Source organism: Vombatus ursinus, unplaced genomic scaffold (genome assembly GCF_900497805.2).
Source record: "Vombatus ursinus unplaced genomic scaffold, bare-nosed wombat genome assembly UNPS02014812.1, whole genome shotgun sequence".
NCBI lineage: Eukaryota > Metazoa > Chordata > Mammalia > Diprotodontia > Vombatidae > Vombatus > Vombatus ursinus.
In genome coordinates, this window is record NW_020954590.1 from 72,138,235 (window position 1) to 72,162,610 (window position 24,376).

Here is a 24,376-nt window from a genome sequence, read left to right on the forward strand (position 1 = left end):
GGATATATACTACCAGTGAAACTTTCCTTAGAGGCATTTTTTTTTTTTGCACAGCAATATGACAACATAGAATAAGAGTTACAAAACCATTCATACCATTTGACCTAGTGATTTCCCCAACTAGGACTATATCAAAGGGTGGTACTGAAATGGGAAAAAAAAAAAAACCTATGTAGACAAAGGCATTCATAACAGTATTGTTTATAACAAAAATCTAAAAACAATGTATTTCTCCAGCGACTGGATAATGGCTGAACAAAATATGATAGATGAACCTAACATAATGTTATTTCAACATAAGAAATAACAAGTATGAAGAAAGCATAACTAAGGAAATACAGATCAAAGAAAACAAAATCAAGATAATACATTTACTGCAATAATGTTTACAAAAACTCAAAGCAAGAAAATACATAGAAGGAAAAGATTTTGGAACAGTATGCAAAAACAAGGAGTATATTTTTATTATTATTATCTTGTTTAAGTAAATATATACATTTTAAATAAACTGAAAATAATCATTTTATATATGATCATTTCAAATGTGTGTTTTTATATATTTAAATGTTTATTGGTAGCTGCTAAATTTCTAATGATTATTTTTTTCAAAGGCTTTCAGCTTAAGGCATACTAATAAAAACCCTGATACAACTCCACTCTGAGGTCAACTCAATGATAGATGAGACCCTTCTTGGAATCTCCATGTCATGAGAAGACCCAGACACACTGCTCACTATCTACTTCTGGTTCACCTCCACATGGCCTGCCTGGCCTCCATGTGGCTACCTATTTCCCTTCCCTGCTGACTTCCTAGCCCCAATTTATGTTTTGTCTTACCTTTTCAGAATGTAAGGTCTTAAGAGTAGGTACCATTTTGTTTGTTGGTTTTATATCCTTAGCATTTAGCACAGTGGCTGGCACATAGTAAGTACTTAAAAAATACTCCATCACAATGACAACTCTTTATTTACTTTTTGGTTTTGTTTCGTTTTGTTTTGTTTTTGTGAGGTGATTGGGGTTAAGTGACTTGCCCAGAGTCACACAGCTAGTGAGTGTTATGTGTCTGTGGTCGGATTTGAACTCAGGTCCTCCTGACTCCAGGGCCAGTGCTCCATCCACTGCACCACCAAGCTGCCCCTATTTACTTTTTAAAATGCCTTCTTGCCCCCAAACTACAAATTTATTTTCAAAATATTTTTATGTAAAGAGGAACAGAAATTAAGTTCTTTAATTTTTTTAGATAATTGGTTTTCAGCACCATTGTTGCAGGTTAATGGATGTTAGACCAGAGAAAGATGGAATGATATAGCACAGGAGAAAGAGAATAGGGTTTTAGCACCCTGGGAAAATAATGTTTGGCAATGACTTTCAACTACAATACCAAAATTTCTAGTTATTATAATTCTATAGGTATTTCCAACTCTATCTTTAAATATTAGCACTACTCTCAAAGGAAGATGATTGGACAGATGCTTTGCAAAAGATTAAAAATATATGTACATTGGCATAGAAGTAACAAACATAAATACCTTATATAAATTTGGAAGATATGTGCCTGAATCACATACCATTTAAACTACCTATATACCTATTGATCTCTGGCTCTTCATGATAGGTTATGAATGTAGATTTTTTTTAAAAGGAAGATATTTCAAATCTACTTTTTATTTAGCACAGAATTGTAACAATGAAAATATCCAACAGACTTTCTGGCCATATAAGAAGGATTAGAAAAATAGAAAATTTCAAGTCTTTTATTTGAAAATCTTTCCATTTTTATGGAAACTGAAGATAAGAAAGATAAAGTAACTCTTCAACTGCTTTTTCAGAAATGTTAATTTCAGGTGATGGGTATAGGCTAGGAAAAAAAAAAAAAGACTCTCAGAGCCTATCTGGAAAAATCAGCCTTTGCCGGTTAGCACGTACAAACGTCATGTGCTCTTGATGAATGTCTACTGTAAAATCTTTGATAATAAATCAATTCTCTCCCTCATAATGCCAATATCTAGAATCTGAGCTCTCAATGTACTCTTCCCAAATCTGTCTGCACATGTATTCTTCTGAGATGTAACAGCTCTGCACACAGCACAATAGTATTCATTCCACATAGACCAGAAGGAAGCTAACACCTTCATTGAAGGCAAACACAATCATTGAACAACACTTTTCCTTAAACTATTCTCAGAAGTGACAAAGTCTACACAACTCCAAAACATGTGGATAAGTGGCAGCTGGTCAAGTAAAAAGGATGCCAGATTTGGAAATAGAAGACCTGAGTTAGAATATTGGTTATGACATTTATGATCAATTTGACCACAGTCCAACCACTAAATTTTCCTGAGCCTCAGTTTCTTTTATAAAATGAGGGTAATAATAATTGATGTACCTGCTCCATGAGATTGTTATTAAAAAAGAGTGCTATGTTACCATTAATGTACTATGTAAATATGTGAACTAATAACAATAAATAACATTTATATAGCACTTACTATATTTCAGGACACAGGGTAGCTCGGTGCACTGGATAGAGCACCTGGCCTGGAGTCTGGAAGACTCATTTTCCTGAATTCTAATCTGGCCTCAGATACTTAGTAGCTATGTGACCTTGGAAAAGTCACTTAACCCTGTCTGACTTAATTTCCTCATCTATAAAATGAGCTGGAGAAGGAAATAGCAAACGACTTCTGTATCTTTGCCAGGAAAACTCCAAATGGAGTCACAAAGAGTAGGACACAACTGAAAACAACTAAACTGAACATGTGGCAGGCATTGTATTAATCATTTTCCAATTATTATCTCATTTTATCTTCACAACAACAAAAAAAAAAGAAAAAAAGGAAAAATAAACTGTTACCCAGGAATTTATTGACAGGAAAATCACTTAGATAAATGAGCTTTTCATTTTTAGTTTACATATCTGGGATTGTACAGACACAGTCTTTTTTTTTTTCAGCAAGAAATGCTGAATACTTTGTAATTATGATAATTTTTTTTTGAGGCATTCAGGTTTAAGTGACTTGCCCAGGGTCACAAAGCTAATAAGATCTGAGGTAAGATTTGAACTCAAGTCTTCCTGACTCCAGGGCCAGTGCTCTGTCCCCCATTCCACCTAGCAGCTGCTGCTGCTGCTACTAACATTTAGATAGTTTTCTACTATATGCCAGGTACTGTGCTAAGTGAGAATCTCACTAAGTGAGAGAGACTCCAGGCATTTTCTCTGGATGTCTCTCATGCCTGGAATGTACTCCCTTCTCCTCTCCTTATACTGACTTCTTTAGCTTCAGGAAGCCTTTTCAACCTCTCTTAATTTTAATGCCTTCCCTTTGTTTATTATTTCCTATTTATTCTGTATACAGCTTGTTTGTACATATATGTTCGCTTGTTTCCCCCATTGGATTATGAACTCCTTGAGGGCAGGGACTATATTTTGCCTCTTTTTTGTATCCCCATTGCTTACCACAGTGCCTGGTACATAATAACCACCTAATAAATGTTTATTGACTGATTGATGGACTAATCTGCTATAACCAGGAGACCATGGACAGAACTTCTCTGTTCCCTCAGGTGACTTTCAAGGATAAGTTTAGAGATGAATTGCACTGATATTCTTTGGGCAAAGGAGTTCACCACAAAGATGAAATAGCTCCAGACCAACAATTGATCAGAAATACTCTACCCCGCTGCTTTGAAAATGGTTATTTGCTCTCCAGATATTTGACAATGACTAATTTCTCCAAGTTTAATACACATTAAATGAAAGATTTATAGAAGGCTTTTCATAATATCCAATGGTATCCATTGAGTTGTTGGGGAGGGAAGAGATGTGGGAGGGACCAGCAGGGATATATGTATGAATGAATTTAAGGGATTTTGACATAAATGGAAAACAGTGTTAAATGGTGTAAATAAATGATGTAGAAGTACTGTAGATAGTGAGATGAGAGCAAGTAAAATTAGGGTGAGATTGAAGGTGTTCTTTCCATAAAAAGAAATTTAAAAACTTTTGCTGCAGGAGCCAAGATGGTGGAGTAAGAAGTAAGTTGCTCTTACTGTCCCTTATTAACCTCTGAAAGCCCAGAAAATATTGCCCCGGGAAAAACCCTGGAAGAGCTGAACCAGAAGAAAGATGGGGTGCAGCAGTCCAATAGCCCAGCTAGCTTGAGGGATTAACAGGAAAGACCCCTCTTGCCCTGGGAGAAGGGGAACAGTACAGAATGGGAGGTGTCTCAGAAAGCTAGCAGAAACCTCCACCTCAGCAAACCAAGGGGAGATCCTGAACCCCAGGTGGTAGAGCAGGCAAACACCAACACCAGGACCCCTTAGTGCCTCAGTAACGGTAGGGGAACCAGTGGATACTGGCTCAAAAGACCAACATGTGCCTCAGGGTTCTACAGCTACCAAATCTCCCAGTGCCTCAGCAAAACTCTTGGAAGTGCTCCAAAGGGTTTTCCCTAGGGGGAGAACATCCATCCGAAAGGAGGGAAAGGAAAAACCTGGGTGAGCAGGCAGGCAGGCAACCTCCAGGGGCCAGACCTCCCAATCCTACTCCTAGAGTTCCAGTGTTGCTGATTCCAGGTCAATACCAGGTAAGCTGCCAGAACCCTACAGCTTCCAACTGCCAGCATTGGAGGCCCCAGCACACAAAGCCAGTGACCAAGCCCTGAGTTCTCAGCACAAAAAGCTTGAGTCAGTGCCCCCTGCTCTCCAATAGGAAATATTAATTTCTTTAAAGGCCAGGAAATAAGAAACACCATGAGCAAAAAGAAATGTACTATAGATTCTTATCATGGAGACAGTGAAGATCAAGGCAGAAATTCTAAAGAGGACAGCATTGTCAACAAACCCACATCTGGAACCTCAGAAGGGAATACGAACTGGTCTGAAGCCCAAAAAGTCTTCTTGGAAGAGCTCAAGACAGATTTTAAAAGTCAAATAAGAGAGGTAGAAGAAAAATTGGGAAAAGAAATGAGAGGTATACAAGAGAGAATCAATAGCTTGGAAAAGGAAAGACAAAAATTAACTGTAGAAAACAAGTCCTTAAAAAATACAATTGGACAACTGGAAAAAAAGTACACTGAAGAAAACAGCTCCTTCAAAAGCAGAATTGGCCAAACAGAAAAGGAGACACAAAAACTCACTGAGGAGAACTCCTTAAAAAATAAAATGGGTCAAACAGAAAAGGAGGTACAAAATCTAACAAAACAATTTGTTAAAAATTAGAATTGGGCAAATGGAAGCTAATGACTATGAGAGAGCAAGAGTCAGTGAAACAGAAACAAAAGAATGAAAAGATAGATGAAAATGCAAAACAACTCATTGGTAAAACAACTGACCTGAAAAATCAATCCAGGAGAGACAATTTAAAAATTATTGGTCTACCTGAAAATCACAATGAAAAAAGTGCCTGAACAGCATCTTTCAGGAAATCATCAAGGAAAACTGCCCTGAAGTCCTAGAACCAGAGAGTAAAATAGCCATAAAAAAAATCCACATATCACCTTCTGAAACAGATCCCAAATTAAAAATGCCAAGGAATATAGTAGCCAAATTCCAAAATTACCAGGTCAAAGGGAAAATATAATAAGCAGCCAGAAAGAAATAATTTAAATATCATGGAACCACAGTCAGGATTACACAGGACCTTTCAGCTTCTACATTAAAAGATCATAGGGGATAGAATATAATATTCCATAAGGCAAAGGAGCTTGGATAACAACCAAGGATCAACTACCCAGAGAAAATGAGCATAATCTTTCAGGGGATGAGATGGGCATTCAATGAAATAAGGGACTTCCCAACCTTCCTGATAAAAAGATCAGAGCTCAACAGAAAATTTGATCTTCAAATACAAGACTCAAAAGAAACATAAAAAGGTAAACGGGACAAAAAAAAACAACAACATGTTATTAATAAGGGCAAACTGTTTACATCCCTACATGAGAATATGACACTTGTAACTCTTGAGAACTGTATTGTTATTAAATCATTTTTAAATGTGTATACATAGAGGGTGTGGGTATAAGTTGACTTTGATGTAATGACAAAAAAAAATCTAATCAAGTGGGTTAAATGGACCTAAGTAAGTGATTAATCTGAGAAAATGTACTGAGAGAAAAAGAAAGGAGGAGGCAGACAAGGTTAAATCACTACAGGAAAAGGCACAAAAACTTATTATAGTAGAGGGAAAGAAGGGAAGAACATGAGCATTGTTTGAACCTTACTCTCATAAGATTTGGCTCAAAAAGGGAATAACATAATAAGTTAGGTACAGAAATCTAACTTGCCCTATAAGTAGTAGGAGGGAAAAGGAGAAGGAAAAGGAGGGGGGTAGAAAGGAGGGAATAAATAGTAAGGGTAAAGGGGAAGAAAAGGGAGGATGCTACTAGAAGGGATGCAGAATGTGGGAGGCGGTGATCAAAAGCAAAACACTAGTGAGGAGGAAAAGGGAGAAAAGAGAAAGAAACACAAAAATATGGGGGAAATAGGATGGAGAAAAACACACAGATAGTAATCATAACTGTGAATGTGAATGAGATGAACTCTCCCATAAAATGGAAGCAGATAGCAGAAAAACCATAATCCTACAACATGTTGTTTACAGGAAACACATTTGAAACAGAGGGACACACACAGGGTGAAGGTAAAAGGCTGGAGTAGAGTATATTATACTTCAGCTGAAGTTAAAAAAAAAAAGCAGGGCTAGCAATTCTGATCTCAGACAAAGCAAAAGCAAAAATAGATCTTATCAAAAGAGATAAGAAAAGAAACTACATCCTGCTAAAAAGGCACCATAGACAATGAAGTAATATCATTACTAAACACATATGCATACGAATTCTTAGAGGAGAAGTTCAAGGAGTTACAGGTAGAAATAAACTGCAAAACTATATTAGTGGGGGACCTCAAACTTTCCCTTTCTGATAAATCTAATCACAAAATAAACAAGAAAGAAGTTAAGGAGGTGAATAGAATATTAGAAAAGTTAGGTATGATAGACCTTTGGAGAAAATTGAAAGGAGATAGAAAGGAATATACTTTTTACTTGGAGGTACACGGCACATACATAAAAGTTGACCATGAAATAGGGCATAAAAACTTCACAATCCAATGCAGAAAGGCAGAAATATTAAATGCATCCTTTTCAGATCATGATGCAATAAAAATTATATGTAATAAAGGGCCACAGAAAGATAGACTAAAAATAATTGGAAACTAAATAATCTAATCCTAAAAAACGAATGGGTCAAACGACAAATCATAGAAATAATCAATAACTTCATTCAAGAGAATGACAATAATGAGACAACATGCCAAAACTTATGGATGCAATGAAAACAGTTCTTAAGGGAAGTTTTATATCTCTAAATGCTTACATGAGTGAAATAGAGAAAGAGGAGATCAATGAATTGGGTATGCAACTAAAAAAACTAGAAAAAGAACAAATTAAAAATCCTCAATTAAACACCAAATTGGAAATACAGAAAACAAAAGGAGAAATTAATAAAATTAAAATTAAGAAAACTATTGAATTATAAATAAAACTAAGAGTTGGTTTTATGAAAAAAAATAAAATAGATAAACCTTTGGTTAATTTAATTAAAAAAAAGAAAGAAGAAAACCAAATTACCAGTATTAAAAATGAAAAGGGTGAATTCACCACCAAGGAAGCAGAAATTAAAACAATAATTAGAAACTATTTTTTCCAACTGTATGCCAATAAATTTGACAATCTTAGTGAAATGGAGGAATATTTACAAAAATATAAATTGCCCAGATTAACAGAAGAGGTAGAAAAATACTTAAATAACCCCATCTCAGCAAAAGAAATTGAAAAAGCCATTGATGAACTCCCTAGGAAGAAATCTCCAAGTGAATTCTATAAAACATTTAAAGAACAATTAATTCCAATACTATATAGATTATTTGGGAAAACAGGTGAAGAAGGAGTCTTACCAAATTCTTTTTATGATAAAAATATGGTGCTGATACCTAAACTGGGAAGAGTCACAACAGAAAAAGAAAATTATAAACCAATTTCCCTAGTGAATATAGATGCAAAAATTTTAAATAAAATATTAGCAAATAGATTACAACAACTTATCACAAGAATAATACATGATGACCAGATAGGATTTATACCAGGAATGCAAGGCTGGTTCAATATTAGAAAAACTGTTAGCATAATTGATCACATCAACAACAAAACTAACAGAAACCACATGATCACTTCAATAGATGCAGAAAAAGCTTTTGACAAAATATAACACCCATTCTTATTAAAAACATTAGAGACCATAGGAATAAATGGAGTCTTCCTTAAAATAATAAGTAGCATCTACCTAAAACCTTCAGCAAGCATCATATGTAATGGAGATAAGCTAGAAGCATTTCTAATAAGATTGGGGGTGAAACAAGGATGTTCATTATCATCACTGTTGTTCAGTATCACACTGGAAATGTTAACTTTAGCAATAAGAGAAGAAAAAGAAATTGAAGGTATTAGAATAGGCAAAGGAAAAACAAAGTAATCACTCTCTGCAAATGATATGATGATATACTTAGAGATTCCTAGAGAATCAAGTAAAAAACTACTTGAAATAATAAATAACTTCAGCAAAGTTGCTGGCTATAAAATAAGTCCACATAAATCATCAGCATTTCTATATATTACCAATAAAGCCCAACAGCAAGAGATAGAAAGAGAAATTCTATTTAAAGTTATTGTAGACATTATAAAATATTTAGGAGTCTACCTCCCAAAACAAACCCAGGAACTCTATGAACACAATTACAAAACACTTTTCACACAAATAAAGTCAGATCTAAATAACTGGAAAAAACATCAGTTGCTTATGGGTAGGCTGAGCTAATATAATAAAAATGACAATTCTACCTAAGCTAATTCATTTATTCAGTGTGATACCAATCAAACTACCAAAAATTATTTTATAGAGCTAGAAAAAAAATAATAACAAGATTCATTTGGAATGACAAAAGGTCCAGAATATCAAAGGAACTAATGAAAAGAAATGCAGGGGAAGATGGCCTAGCAATTGCAGATCTTAAATTGTACTATAAAGCAGCAATCATTAAAACTACTTGGTACTGGCTAAGAAATAGAGTGGTGGATCTGTGGAATTGGTTAGGTATGTAAGACAGAGTAGTCAATGACCATAGTATTTTACTATTTGATAAACCCAAAGACCCCAGCTTCTGGGATAAGAACCCACTCTTTGAAAAAAACTGCTGGGAAAACTGGAAAAGAGTATGGCAGAAACAAGGCATAGACCAAAATCTCACACCATATACCAAAATAAAATCCAAATGGGTTCATTATTTAGATAGAAAGGCTGATACTGTAAGCAAAGTGGGAGAGTAATGAATAGTCTACCTGTCAAATTTATGGAGAGCAGAAGAATTTATGACCAAACAGGAGATAGAGAGCATTACAAAATACAAAATGGATAATTTTGATTACATTAAATTTAAAAGTTTTTGCACAAACAAAGCTAATGCATCCAAGATTAGGAGGGAAGCAGAAAACTGGGAAAGAATTTTTACAACCAGTGTCTCCGATAAGGGCCTCATTTCTAAGATATATAGAGAATTAAGTCAAATTTATAAGAATACAAGTCACTCCCCAATTGATAAATGGTCAAAGGATATGAACTGGCAGTTCTAAATGAGGAAATTAAAGCCATCTATGTAGTCATATGAAAAAATGCTCTTAATCCCTATTGATTAAAGAAATGCAAATCAAAACAACTCTGAGGTACCACATCACACCTATCAGATTGGCAAACATGACAAAACAGGAAAATGATAAATGTTGGAGAAGATGTGGGAAAATTAGAACACTAATACATTGTTGGTGGAGTTGTGAAATAATCCAACCATTTTGGAGAGCAATTTGGAATTATGCCCAAAGGGCTATAAAAATGTGCATACCCTTTGACCCAGCAATAGCACTTCTAGGGCTGTATCCCAAAGAGATGATAAAAATGGAAAAACGACCCACATGTACAAAAGTATTTATAACAGCTCTTTTTATGGTGGCAAAGAATTGGAAATTGAGGGAATGTCCATCAATTGGGGAATGACTGAACAAGTTGTAGTATATGAATGTAATAGAATACTATTGTGCTATTAGAAATGATGAGCAGGCAGACTTCAGAAAAACCTGGAAAGTCTGATGCTGAGTGAAGTGAGCAGAACCAGCAGAACGTTGTACACAGTAACAGCCACCTTGTGCGATGATTAACGTTGACAGCCTTAGTCCTTCTCAGAAATGCAAGGATCTAAGACATCTCCAAAGTTCTCATGATGGAAAATGCTATCCACAAAGAAGAAAGAACTATGGAGTTTGAATGCAGCTCGAAGCATACTATTTGCTATTTTTTTTCTTCTATTTTGTTTTGTTTCCTCTTTCTGATGGTTCCTCCTATTGGTTCTAATTCTTCATTAAAACATCACTAATGTGAAAATGTGTTTAATAAGAATGTATATGTATAGCCTATATCAGATTGTGTGCTGTCTTGGGGAGGGAAATGGGAAGGGAAGGGGAGAAAAATATAAAACTCAAAATCTTATGGAAGTGATGGTTGATAAATCAAAATAAATTATTAAAAAACCTTTTGTTTCTATGGTTCTACAGCTCCCTATTAGTTTGAATCCTTAGAGAAACTTATTGTGATATATTCTATTATGATAAAAATCAATAATAGCTTACCAATGGTTGTGAGAAGAATACTAGTAGTAGCAAATCCAAAGTGATTCCTTGCCACACATTCATATCTTCCCTGGTCTGCTTGCCCAACATCCTTGATAGTAAGAGTACCTTCATTATTTACATGGAATTTGCCACTGTCAGTAATCTGAACACCTGCCTAATTAAAAAAAAAGATTAAGAATGAAGTAAGGAAAGCAAAGTGCTTGAAATTCATGACTCATAAAACAAATGTAAATTTAACAACTTTAATTTTAATAAAGGATCTTCATTTTCAATTATGACTTTTTTCATATCTGTAGTAAATGTTCCTACTTTCCTAAAGAAGAGCTCTAGAAATCTTACCCTTACCTGAAGAAAACCAAGGTGTTTCAAAGTCCAAGGAAAATATTTGTCACAAAGTCCTTTCTTTACTACTTCAAAAAATTCAAGAAATAATGAATAAGTGTACATTCAAGGCACTGTGCTTGATGCTGGGGATAAAAAGCTGAAATGAAGCATAGTCTTGACCCTCGGGGAGATTACATTCTAACAGGTAAGATAAAACATATACAAATAATCATAATATGAACTATAATAAATGCAGAGGGGAACGTCATGAAAAACTTGGCACTGGGGTTGAGCTAAAGAGGTAGGGAATTAATTCAAAGGTAGAGATGGGGAAGAGTGTTTTAGGAATAAAAATTATAATGAGCAAAGGATGAGCAACAACCAGGAATTTAGGGCAGAATGAGTTGATCAGAGAGGGTAGGCACCTATTGAAAAAGTTTTCAAACTTCCTTCAGAGCCTCAGGTTAGTTTTTGTTTGTTTGTTTGTTTTGTCTGTACCATAAGGTAGTTGGAGTGAGTTACAGAAAGAGATCCTGCTATATATATAATCTTGAGGAGAATAATCAGATCCCAGGACAGTCCTGTGGGCAAGTAGTCAGGTATGATACTGCTGGAGAAGCCACAGGGAGAGAGAAGAGGTCAGGACACATAAAACTTGCAATGAGTGAAGAAAAACCTTGAGTTCCCATGTCAGCTGTCATGCACTAGCTTTCATTTTTGTTTCTATATGGGTGGTTTTTTTTGAGAGCCACATGTATCTCTGTGACATCTATCAGGGAATCTGTTTCATGCCTCTGAAACACAGCCAGAGATACTAGATCCTCAACTCCCCAAGAGAGATTAGGGGATGATTGGTATGGGGATTTCTGTTCCAATGTTACTGTTTTTGCTTTTTTTTTCTTTTTTAGGGACCAGAATCTGACATCAATTGTATGATGTTTATAGGAAGAGGAAAGGACTAAATATGATGAAATACATATGGCCCAGTAATTCAATATGGATAAAATGTTTAATTAAAAATATTTATTATTCCTATTAATTTCTATAAAAAAGATAATAACCTCAAGAATGATTAGCTCAAAGCTAATGCACTGAAATATGACAACTGACAAGAAAGGAAACTGGAAAATCACACAGCAATAAAGGTCAAATGAATTTAATTTTGTGTTAGTATTTTAGAACCATGGATTGTCTCTGAAATGAACCTCTGAGAGAAAAAGGAGCAAGTTAGGTAGCACAGTGGATAGAGCTGAGTACTTGGAGTCAGAAGAACCAGGTTATAATCAAGTCTCAGATACTTACTACGTGTGTCATTCTGAGCTAGTCACTTAATCTCTATGTGCCTCAGTTTCCTTATCTGTAAAATGGAGATAACATCTACCTCACAGGATTGTTGTGAGGATCAAAAGGATTAACATACATAAAGAACTTTCACAAATGATAGCTAGTATTACAAAAAGGACACTAACAAGCTATCTTTCTTTTTTTTTAACTATGGAATATCTAATAAATTTTAAGCCAATATCTAAAAATATGAGTCTGTTGATTCAAGCTTTTACCTCATACAAAAAAAAAAAAAACCACTTTGGTTCATTTATCAATTGAACAAAGAAAGAAATTAAAGAGAATGATTTTAAACCCTTGGCCCTTCCAACTCCTAGAGATACAAAATAGAAAGTCCCTCAATGGTATTTGCAAAAACAAACCTAGCCTTGAGAAACTTCCCAGGATGATAACAGAGGGTGCTGTTCCTGAGACAAGATATCAAACCTGATGCAATTATTGCCTGAGAATGCAGGGAGTGCTTGATGTTTGTCCTTATATCCATAGCACCCAGTAGAATTCACAGCTCAAGATGGGTATTTATTTAATAAATTCTTGTTCAGCTGAATTAAGAACTTTTGTGAGGATTAACTCCCTTAACTTAGCATTGACTGTGTTCTTAATATTCTCCTTTAAGAAAAACTCCAAGTGGGCAGCTAGGTGGTGCAGTGGTACAAGCACTAGCCCTGAAGTCGGGAGGACCTGAGTTCAAATTCGTCCTCAGACCAAACACTTGACACTTACTAACTGTGGACCCTGGGCAAATCACTTAACCCCAATTGCCTAGAAAAAAGAAAGAAAGAAAGAAAGACTCCAAGTGCAGTACAGTGGTGTTGTTCAAAGAGTCATCCATGATGACGCATGTGCCTACTCAGAAAAGAGTCCTGGATAATTCAGTTTAGTAACTGAACAATTAGTGCATCATGACATCATATTCTCCTGGAAATAACTACAAATCCTGCTGCTCTAATGCTTACTTGTTGCATTGCTTTGTTTTGTTTGGGGTGTGTGTGTGTGTGTGTATGTGTGTGTGTGTGTGTCTTTAAGGACCAGCTTCAAGAGACAATTGTATGATTGTTAGAATAAAGTTAAAAGAAAGAAGTAAATAACTGTAATTAACATGTCCCGTTGATCCAATATGAGTGAGGTGTCCAATTAAAGTATTTCTTAATTATTATTATTTCCATAAATAATCAAATGAAGGATATCATAAATTCAGGAGATCTCCAAGCATCCTAGTCATACTTTCCCATTTTCTGAGACTCTCATCCATGTGCTCGTAAAAGGTTACGACAGGTAGTCCACCCAATGTGCTAGAGGCTTTTCTTCATTTCTTTATTTTTATTATTATATGATATATTATTTATGATATATTATTATTTATAATATATTATATTATTATATTTAAGGTTGTTTATATATTATTTCTAGTATATTATATTGTTATTATATTTATATTTATTTAAATTTCATTAAAGAAGCAGTACGACAGTGACTAAAGAATCAGCCTTGAAGTCAAGAAGATTTGGGTTACTGTCCAGTTCTGGTAATTACTAGCTGTGTAATCATGGACAGATTACTTAACCTTTCACACTCTGAGCTAACTCTCAGACTGTGTTACAGGAGAGAGGGTAACTTGCATTGGTGGAAGAAGACTCCATATTAGTTAGTAGTTCTTCATATAGTTGAAATCACAAGTTCAAACAGTAACAGCAGCTAAGATTTTGTATCTGCTGGAAACGCTTTTATCACATTGCTTGGATTTTTTATCAAATGTTTCTTGTTGCGGGCAGTTAGATGACACAGTGGATATAGTGACAGTCCTGAAACCCGTCTTCCTGAGTTCAAATTTGGCCTCAGATACTTGCTAGCTGTGTGACCCTGGGCAAGTTGCTTAACCCTGTTTGCCTCAGTTTCCTCATCTGTAAAATGAGCTGGAGAAGAAAATGGAAAGCCTTGCCAAGAAAATCCCAAAAAGGGGTCACAGAGGGTTGGATATGAGTGAAACGACTGAACAATAACAACAAAATCTTACTGTGAGGTTTTATTCTATGATTGACAGTGATGTATTTTTGAGGAATTGGAAATAAATGGTGACCTTAAGAAAGTTTCAACCTGCATCATTTTGTTGTTGTTGCATCGTATCAATGGTTTAATATAGTGTAAATAACTGTTTCTTAGCAGAACTGATGTATACTTGTTCAACTGCTTTCCCTGTCAGCTAAATATTGAAGGGACACCATTTGTGAGAAGTTGTGAAACAAAATCAGATAGAGACTGAAATATCTTTTTTTTAAGTGATAGAGGAAACAGTTTGCTTCCATACGATAAGAAGCAGCCACTTCTGTGGGAGAAAAGCTTAGCTGTGATAAATCAATCTGAAAATGACTACTTCTGTAGCTTCAGTTTAGTACAATTCTTACCTTTTCTTAAACATTATCTTTCAAAAGTTGCTTTACCTTATTCCAAGTAATTATGGGTTGAGGTTCTCCTTGAGCACTACATGGAATGTTGATATTCTTCCCAACCTCTACACTTGTATCCGGAGGTAGCTGAGTCAACACAGGAAGCACTGCCAAAAATACCAATAAACAAATGAAAATAACCTCACATCAGTCATCTCTCTCCATAGCAGCTAGACAAATCAAACTACACTTTACTGGATACTACATTGGTTAATATTGACTTCAGTGTTTGAAAAAATTAATTACCTGGCAAGAAAAACAGGTCTGCTACCACTGCAAGAGGAAAAATGGGCATCCTACTAAGGCATAATAAGTTTGCCATATAAACAAATTTAATTTGGTTTTCTTGACTCTGGCTTATAAGACCAAAGCAAAGGGATCCTTGAAAGGGATGTGTCTTGCATGTTTGCTTCTTGCATGGGAAAATGATGATTGGCAAGCCAACTCAATCTGAAATTTGTGAAAGGGTGAAGAAATGTCCTGAAAAACTATAATATTGGCAAATACGGAGGGAAATGAGTGAAACATAGAATAAAAATATCATGGGAAAGATGGAATGAGTATTGCCTAGTTGAATGAGTAGTGGAATAAGTAATTCTAAGGTGAATACAACAGAGAATAGGGTAAGGAATTTTTTTAACAAAAATAGCAAAGACTAAAAAACCAAGTAAAATTAAAATGATAACACAGGGAGATAAATGTGATTTCTTAGATATCATTGTTATTTGTTAAGATGGAAATCATAACTACAGTAATATAATGCAATTGTATATACAGCTTGCTAAAAATCTACCACCAAGTCTATTTTTAAGCCTACTATGTGCTAGACAGGACAGTAAGTGGTTCATAGAGTTGAGCACCAGGCCTAGAATCTGGAAGACTCATCTCCTTGAGTTCAAAGCTGGCCTCAGACACTTACTAGTTGTGTGACCTTGGGCAAGTCATTTAATTCTGTTGACTTCAGTTTCCTCATCTGTAAAATGAGCTGGTGAAGGAAATGGCAAATTACTCCAGTATCATTACCAAGAAAATCCCAAAAGAGGTCATGGAAAGTCAAACATGACTGAAAATGACTAAACAACAACAAAATGTGCTAGACATGGTACTAGGTTCTGGGGATACATAGCCATATGTGAAACAATACTTGCCCTCAAAGAGCTTTTGTTCTGTTCTGGGAAACTACTTGTATAGATATATGTATATACAAAAAAAATACAATCTAACTTTTGTAAGGGCACTAGCACCAGAGGGTGGGTGAGTGGGCATATGGGGTTCATGTAGGATGTGCCATCTGAGCTGAACTTTGAAGCAAGCAGACTCTAGGCTGGAGAGGTGAGAAGAAAATATATTTCAGACATGGAGTCATGCAAGGCACAGAAATGAAAGATGGAATGTCGTGTGTGAAAACAGCAAAAATGCCAGTTTGGCTGAATTGAAGAGTGTGTGAAAGGGAGTGATGTATAATAAAGATGGCAAGAGACCAATCTAAAGAGAGTAAATAGAAAAGAAAAGGACCTATAAGTCAAAAAAGTACCAAACTGTACACATTAAGCTGGGAATTTAAGGGTAATAGAGAACATTTGGGTGAGGATAAAAGAAAAAGAAAACAGAAGTGATATCATTGGAATATGAGAGGGAGTCAGGTCAAATGGAGGACATTTATGATGAATTTCTAATATTGACAGAAAACTGACCCATAGATATGGGATAGTAAAGATAGGAGATTGCAACTCCCCAAACAAATGCTAAAATGTTTCCTTAAGCTTATAGCAGAATTCTTCATCTCACATTAGTGATTATTTTTCTCTCTCAAAAGACAGATGAAGAAATCAATGGAACTATCACTCTGGATGCAATTTGACCAATATGAAACTACTTGCTGATGATATGAAATTGATGATAATCTTGGAAGAAGGTAACTACATTAACCTAACTATAATAATAGCTAACATTTATTATTTATTTAGCACTTTAATGTTTGCAAAGCACTTTACAAATATTATCTCATTTTATCTTCACCACAGCCCTGGGAGGTATATATTATTATCCCCATTTTGCAGATGAGGAAATTTGAGTCAGACAGAATTTAAGTGAGCTAATAAGTGTCTAAGGCCAAAATTGAACTCAGTACTTCCTGACTCCAGTTTCAGCATTCTATCTCATGAGCTACCTAGCTACCTCTTGAATATAGACAAGGAATGAAAAAAAATAATTAAATATGTATTAACATCATGCATTTTCCAATTATCAACTTTTGTTAGAATCATTTCTCAGTATATACTCCCACTGAATCCTCTATTATAACAAAAATAAATTTGAGCAAAACTCAACCTACAAGGCAATAACATCTGACAACAACAACAACAACAATAATAATAATAAACATTTATGTAGCACCCACTATATGCCAGGTACTGTAACAAGCATTTTATAATTATTATATTATTTGACCCTCACAACAATCCTGGATTGCAGGTATAAATATTATCCTCATTTTGCAGATGAGGAAACTGAGGCAAATAGGTTAAGTGACTTTCCCAAGGTCACCCAGCTAATAAGTTTCTGGGATTACATTTTGAACTCAAGTCTTCCTGACACCAAGTTGGCTCTCTGTCCACTGTGCCACCCAGCTGCCCAGTAAATATAACATTCCACAAATGCAGTGCTTTATTTTTCTACAAAGAAGGAGATTCATATATTCATAATTATACAGACCTAGAGCCAGAAGAGACCTTAGAGGTCATCTAATTCAACTCTCTTTTTTATTGATAAAGAATCAGAAGCCCAGAGAGGATAAGTGACTTGTCTAAAGTCACACAAATAGTAAAAATTCGAGGTGCAACTTGATCCCAGGTTCTCTTGTTCCAGAGCCTTTGCCCCTTCCATTGTACCATGCTGCTCTGCTACTTCTCCATGTTACCTTCTTCCCACACCTCACCCCTCAACCTCCCCAAATCCCCCTCTCTGAGACTGTGTCACAGTAATTAATCTGACTTTGGCAGCACTTTATTTCTGTTTTCAGTTACAGTACATTAGTAGTCTTTGCAGACAGAGTACTCTTGGTTCTAACCTCTTCATTTTTGTCAATTCTGATTTTTCTAACATTTCTCTAATTCCTCATATTTATCATTTCTTATGCTATAATAATATCCCATTACATTCATACATCACAGTTTATTCAAACATTCCACAGTTGATGAGCAGACAATTTGATTTGTTTTGGGCTGTCATAAGGAATCCTACTTTAAATCTTTTGTTATATATGGGACCTTGGCAGGGTCAAAGTGTATGAATAGTTCAGTGATCTTTATGCATAATTCCAAATTGTTTCCCAGAATGATTGAGCCGTTTTATAGCTCTACCAATGTATGCCTGTTTCCTCTACTATCTAGCCATCTATGAATTTCATATTCTATAATCTTTGGTGATTTGGTGGATAAAAGATAAAATCTTAAAGTTGTTTTAATTTGCATTTTAAATTTGCATTATCTTATTATTCTCTGGAATAGTCTTATGATTATTAATAGTTGCATTATGTCTTTGCAACCTAGTTGTCCATATACTTTGATCACTTGATCTTATTATGTCATTTCCCTATGTATCTTAGATATTAGACTCTTATCAAAGATATAATAACTAACTAATATTTATGTAGCACTTATTATATGCCAAGAAGAGCGCTAAGTACTTTACAACTATCGTGTCATTTGGTTCTCACAACAATCCTGGGAGGTAGGTGTTGTTATTATTTCCATTTGACAGATGAGGACACTGAGGCAAACAGATGCAAAGTGATTTGCCCAGGTTGACACAGCTAGTAAGAGTCTGAGGCTGGATTTGAAATCAGGTCTTCTTGACTTCCTGAGCAGTACTCTATCCACTGTGCCACCTAGATAATAGATGCTTTCCCTATCAATAGCTTATTTTCTTATGTGAGTTACATTGGTGTTATTTGTCCAAAAGTTTGATCATTTTTGCATTCAAATTTTTTCTTTTTTTTGTTTTATATTTTACCATAACCTCTGTCCCTTCCTCTTTTTTTGTAAGAAGTTCTCCTCCTAGCTATAGTTGTGAAAGGTATCTCCTTCTGTCTGCTTTTATCATTATCATCATCATCATCAAATATCTACTGTAAGCTCTAAGATAACTGAGTTTAAAAGGCTTAGAAAAAAGATAAATATGACAATCCAAAAAGAATGGGAAACTTTTAAAAGGCTAAAAATATGTCACATTATCCATATTAGGAATTAAAAAAATAACAAAGGACATAAAATAGTACCAGTAAGGCTAGATCCCAAATCGTAACAGGCTTTTGAAACATGTGAAGAATAGTAAAATGAACCTTTTATGGTTATGTTTAGAGGGAAAAGAATAAATAAATGGTAGTCTACTGGAAATAATAGGTAGTATAACCTTCAAGAATTAGAGAAAGAAGACAGAAGTACTGGAAAGTATAGAACAAACATGTTTAAGTGAGATCTTAATTAAGTCCAAGACACATAAGGAAAGCCTGAGTTAAAATCCTACTTTACACAGTTACTAGCTGTATAACCCTGGAGAAGTCACTTAAGCTATCTGTACCTCAGTTTCCTCATCTGTAAAATAAAGAGGCTGTATTTGATGACCTCTAAAATCCCTTCTAGCTCTATGAAATGGTTTAAGTTTTAAGACATAAGTGAATCATATCCCAGGGTACTGAAAAAACCATACAGATGTATTTGCACAACAACCATCAATAATCTTTGAAAACTCAAAGTCAGTCAGTCAATAAAAATGTATTAAGTACTGTGCGACAGGCTTTGTGCTAGGCACTAGAAATACACATATGAAAGTATCAAATACACATATGAAAGTATGAAATACACATATACACAGTGAAAGGTAACAGAAAAGGCTGAAAATGAGGATGGGGGTGCAGAGAAGGCATGGTGAAAAAGTCAGAGAAGTCTTAGAGTAATGCAACTAAGTGAGAAATGAAAAAATGTTTGCGATGAGCTCCCTCCATAAAAGAAGGTTTTGGAGTTCATAGCTCCACTCTCCAATTACAGGAACAGAGGGTGGTGATGAGGTGAAGCACCAATGCTGACAGGATCTTGTGGGATAATGAGGTTTTCCCAATTATGAGCTTTTCATGGTGAGAATGTAAGAGAAGCCATAAAATTAAAGACAAATATAACTCAGATTACAAAAAAAATGAAAGAAATAAATTCTGGAAACTATATATCATGTAGTAAAAATAAGAAACAGCCAATGGACAACCCAGACACCATGTATGTTGGTATCTCCATCAACTTAATAAAATAAGAGGGAAACCTCTAGTGTGCAGGCTGTTAGAAAAGATGATCAACACGATGGGAGTGAGGCAGCAAACATTATCCCTGGTTTACAGCTGTATTTTCAAATGAAGTTTGTTTATATTATAAAATGTCACACAGTTGTAAGTTATTCAATTCACTTACACCAATATTCATGAAATACTATGTTCAAAGCTCTGCACTAGACTATGAAGATAAAAGAAAAAAGAATAACAATTTCTTCCTTTCAAGGAGTTATCATCTTGCTAAAAGGATTATGGCATTGTATAATACAAGGTAAAGTTTGATAGCAGCAAATGAGAGATCCAAAGTGTTTGAGCAAAATTCACAGAGGAGATAAATTTTTTACCTGGGAAGACCAAGGAAGACTTCCTAAAGGAGATATCACCTAAAATGAGCCTTGAAAAAAGAAAAAGGTGCTTAACAGATGATTTTAAGGATTTAAAAGATGAGGTATGAATACATTCTAAATATAGATGAAGAACTAAAAGAATGTATATTTATATATATATATTTATATATAGATATATATTTATATATATCTAGAGAGAGAGAGAGAGAGAGAGAGAGAGAGAGGGTACCTTGTGAAAAAAGAATTGAAAATTCTGATGGTTTTAGATTGTGAAGAAATTTAGACTATGTTGCTGCCCTTTGTGCTCAGAGAGGACCAAAACAACATCACTCTAAATGTCAGGCTAATGAGCGTTTCTTACTGTAGTCTAGGGAAGAGAAGATGAGGTCCTCAAACAGAGTGAGGACTATATGAAAGGAAAGAAGGGAATGGCTATGAGAAATATTGTAGTATTGCTGCTTTAAATATTAATTGTGATAATAATTTCAACCAGTTCAATTTTTAACATAATTTATCATTTAATAATTACTGACTAGTAGTAATTAGTTGGCTATTGTGGTTTCCTACTATGCAGAACTAAATAACAAAAATAAGAGAACAACAATGTTAAAAGATGAGTTTTTCTTCCAGGAAGAAGCATGAGATCAATGAAAGGACTACATAATTTTGCAAATGTAATTTATTCCTCTTTCTTCCTTTTACCTTATTCTAGGCCCTATCCACTGCCTATCTACAAAAACAGTCCAAGACAGATACCATAATGGACTAAATAAATAAATTGCACATCAACTTCTATGCATAATCTATGATAGTCCTAGTATTCTTCATTCATTTGGTCTTCCTCTATAAAGTAATAGCCCTATCTCTTTTGAGTAATCATGAAATTCATTGAGGAAATTCTATAGTGCTCTGTAGTTTCATGCAATCACCACAGTATCTTTAGCAAACCAGATCATCTGGAGGACCCAACCAGTAAAAATTACAGGAGATTCCAAAGGCAATGGAGAAAAACATGAAGGATATCTTATGATATAGCATAGCATCAATGATGCTTCCAAGCACACAAAATGTCATAAAATATGTCAGCTGGGAAAGGTATGATTTAAAAAGGATGTAGGCTATTCAAAGAACAAAATGTCCATGAAGTCCTCTGCAAAGTGTAAAGCACCATATAAACATGATCTATGACAATGATGGTAATGATAAATATATAGCACGGATTAAGCATAACAGATCGCTTAAGTGATATTCTGATACACATGCAATGTTAAAAGACCTAGAGAAACAATCTAGCATGTCAGGTAAATCTTTGTAGAATTTAAGGAGGGACATGGATAAGACAAGAAAACATGCATCAGTTGTGACAGATACCACTGAAGGGAGCACCAACATCAATGATATCACAAATCCACTGAAGTATTGATGCATAATTGTTTAGTCACTAAAATGGTCCTAAAACATAAGTCTAATCACATCTCTCCACTACTCAATAAACTACAGTGTCTCTCTATTGCCCCAGGAGCAAATACAGAATGCTCTGTTTGGCATTCAAAGCCCTTCCTAACCCAGCCCTCTCCTACCTTTACATTGTTCTTACATGTTACTCCTCAAAACACATACTCTTTCATCCAATGACACTGGCCTCCTGGTTGTTTCACAAACATGACACTCCGTCTTTCAGCTGCAGGCATTTTCTCTGACTGTCTCCCATGCCTGGAATGCTCTCCCTCCTCTGCTCTGACTATTGAATTCCCTGGCTTCCTTTAAGTACCAATTAAAATCTAAACTTCTACAGGAAGACTTACCCAATCCCTCATAATCCCAGTGCCTTCTCTCTCTTAATCATTTCCTATTTATCCCACATACTGTATAATTTCTTTTGCATATATTTATTTGCATGTTGTTTCTCATTATACTGTAAGCTCCACTGAGGAGAATGACTGTCTTTTGCCTCTTTCATATTCCCAGCACTTAGCACAGTGCCTGGCACAGGGTAGGCAATTAATGAATCTAACGAAATTAAATTGAGATGGTTAAAAGTAGTAAACTTATCCAAAATGACTAAACCACTTTTACATTGGAAATAGCTTGTAGGGACCTTCCCTCACTCATATCACTATCTCTTAATTTGATAAACACTAAAAGTGATTTCTAAATATACATTTTCTTTCTTTCTGGTGGGCCTTGCTTATTGGAAAGATGGCTGCCCTTACCAAGGATTTTCAAGTTTTTGAAAATCTAACAACCTGCGTATTTTTTAGATTACATAACTCTGTTCTGTAGTGTAGTTTAAATATATAAGGTATTTAATAATAAAGTAAAATATACACTTTGTTACAGTTCATGGTGGAGGTTAATGAGTGGGTCATGATATAACCCTAATTGTAAAATATCAGGTCAATAAGAATGGGGATGATGGCTATAAGAACAGTAATAAGACTTCCTTATATCAAATGTTGTTCACTATCTGACTGACATTGATATCCACATAATAAATGCACTACTTGGGAGTGGAAGCGTCTTTCCTGTTTGCTTTTTAGTACAGCATTTGCTATTTCAGAGCAAAAATGAGTATAATGAAGAATTGAGATCACCTGGATTCAAAATGAATATCATCACCGAAATTTAAAAGATAAAAAAATGCAATAACCTCACTGAAGAACTGAAAGCTGAACTCCATCTATAGATGAATCTCTATAATAACACATAACAAATAAAAGCCAAAAAGCCTAACTCCATCTAGAGACAGATCTCTGTGAAAACAGATACTAGTTCATCAGTCTTGAGAGACTGTTTCTGTATTCTGGATAGAGATTCATCAAGCATCTATACTTTATCTGTCATATTTTAGTAGCAAAACACCCCAGGCTGTGCTGTTCTTAGTCCTCTGTGTACTGAAAACTGATAGCATAACCTTTTTCCCCACTGAGCCAAAGGAAGTTGAGAATACCCAATCACTTGAGTAATTTTATCCTCGCAGGTAGATCTGCTGTATATTTCAAAGTAATAAATTCACCTTAGATTGATCAAACAGAAACAGAATTGCCTCATCACTATCCCTTTATGTTTATTCATCTTCCTTTGTTTTCCTATTTTTCCATAGTCTCTATTTTCTTCCCCTTTTGGTTATCCATTTCTAGATTTTCAAAGCTCTTTTCATCCCCTGTTACGGAGCCCCAAAAAAGAGACATGAAACCCCAGAATGTAAATGATTAGTACAGAGCATTTGGCTATTTCTATATAGAATTTTATGCATATATATACATATATATGTGTATATCTATATACTGATAAAGATATATAGATATTTATACACACATATACATATATGTATCATTTTATTTTCTTAATCAGCTTTATAGTTGTCTTTCTAACAACACTACATCCTATTTATTCTGTGGTTTATGGTTTGCTCTTGACTACTTGCTTTGCTCATTTTCAAATATGAATATACACTATCATATTTAACCATACCAAAGTGAAAATAATTTCAGAAAATGTGAGAGGAATTAAAACATTTTGTTGAAATGTTTAAAAGTTCTATAAATGCAATTTATTTAATATTATAAATGTCTCCATTTCTGCATAAGCCATAAAAGCACAGATTTTAGTATTTAATAATGGCTAACATTTTATGTTTAAATTTGAGGAGAGTAATGTGGTATAGTAGATTGGGAGTGGGCCCTGGAGCCAAGAAGACCTGGGCTCAAGTCTTGCCTCTGGCATACAGAATGTGGGCCAAAAGGCAAGGTACTTAACCTCTTCATATTCTAGGCAACTCTTTGAAACTATCAGTTACAGAACAGATGACTACTTGCATTGGTAGGGGAAGTTTCCTCACTGGGATCCACCATATTAGTGAAAT

General features: G+C 34.9%; 1 protein-coding gene across 1 annotated transcript in view; it reads right to left on the reverse strand.

Moving 5' to 3' along the window:
* LOC114054133 (peroxidasin-like protein) overlaps nucleotides 1-24,376 on the reverse strand; it is a 475,034-nt gene that overhangs the window by 93,709 nt on the left and 356,949 nt on the right. The window contains exons 13-14 of the mRNA XM_027877274.1: nucleotides 14,839-14,951; nucleotides 10,730-10,886 (exon numbers count right to left, since the gene is read on the reverse strand). Coding sequence (XP_027733075.1) covers nucleotides 10,730-10,886; nucleotides 14,839-14,951 — 270 coding nt within the window. The remainder of the gene's footprint in view (nucleotides 1-10,729; nucleotides 10,887-14,838; nucleotides 14,952-24,376) is intronic.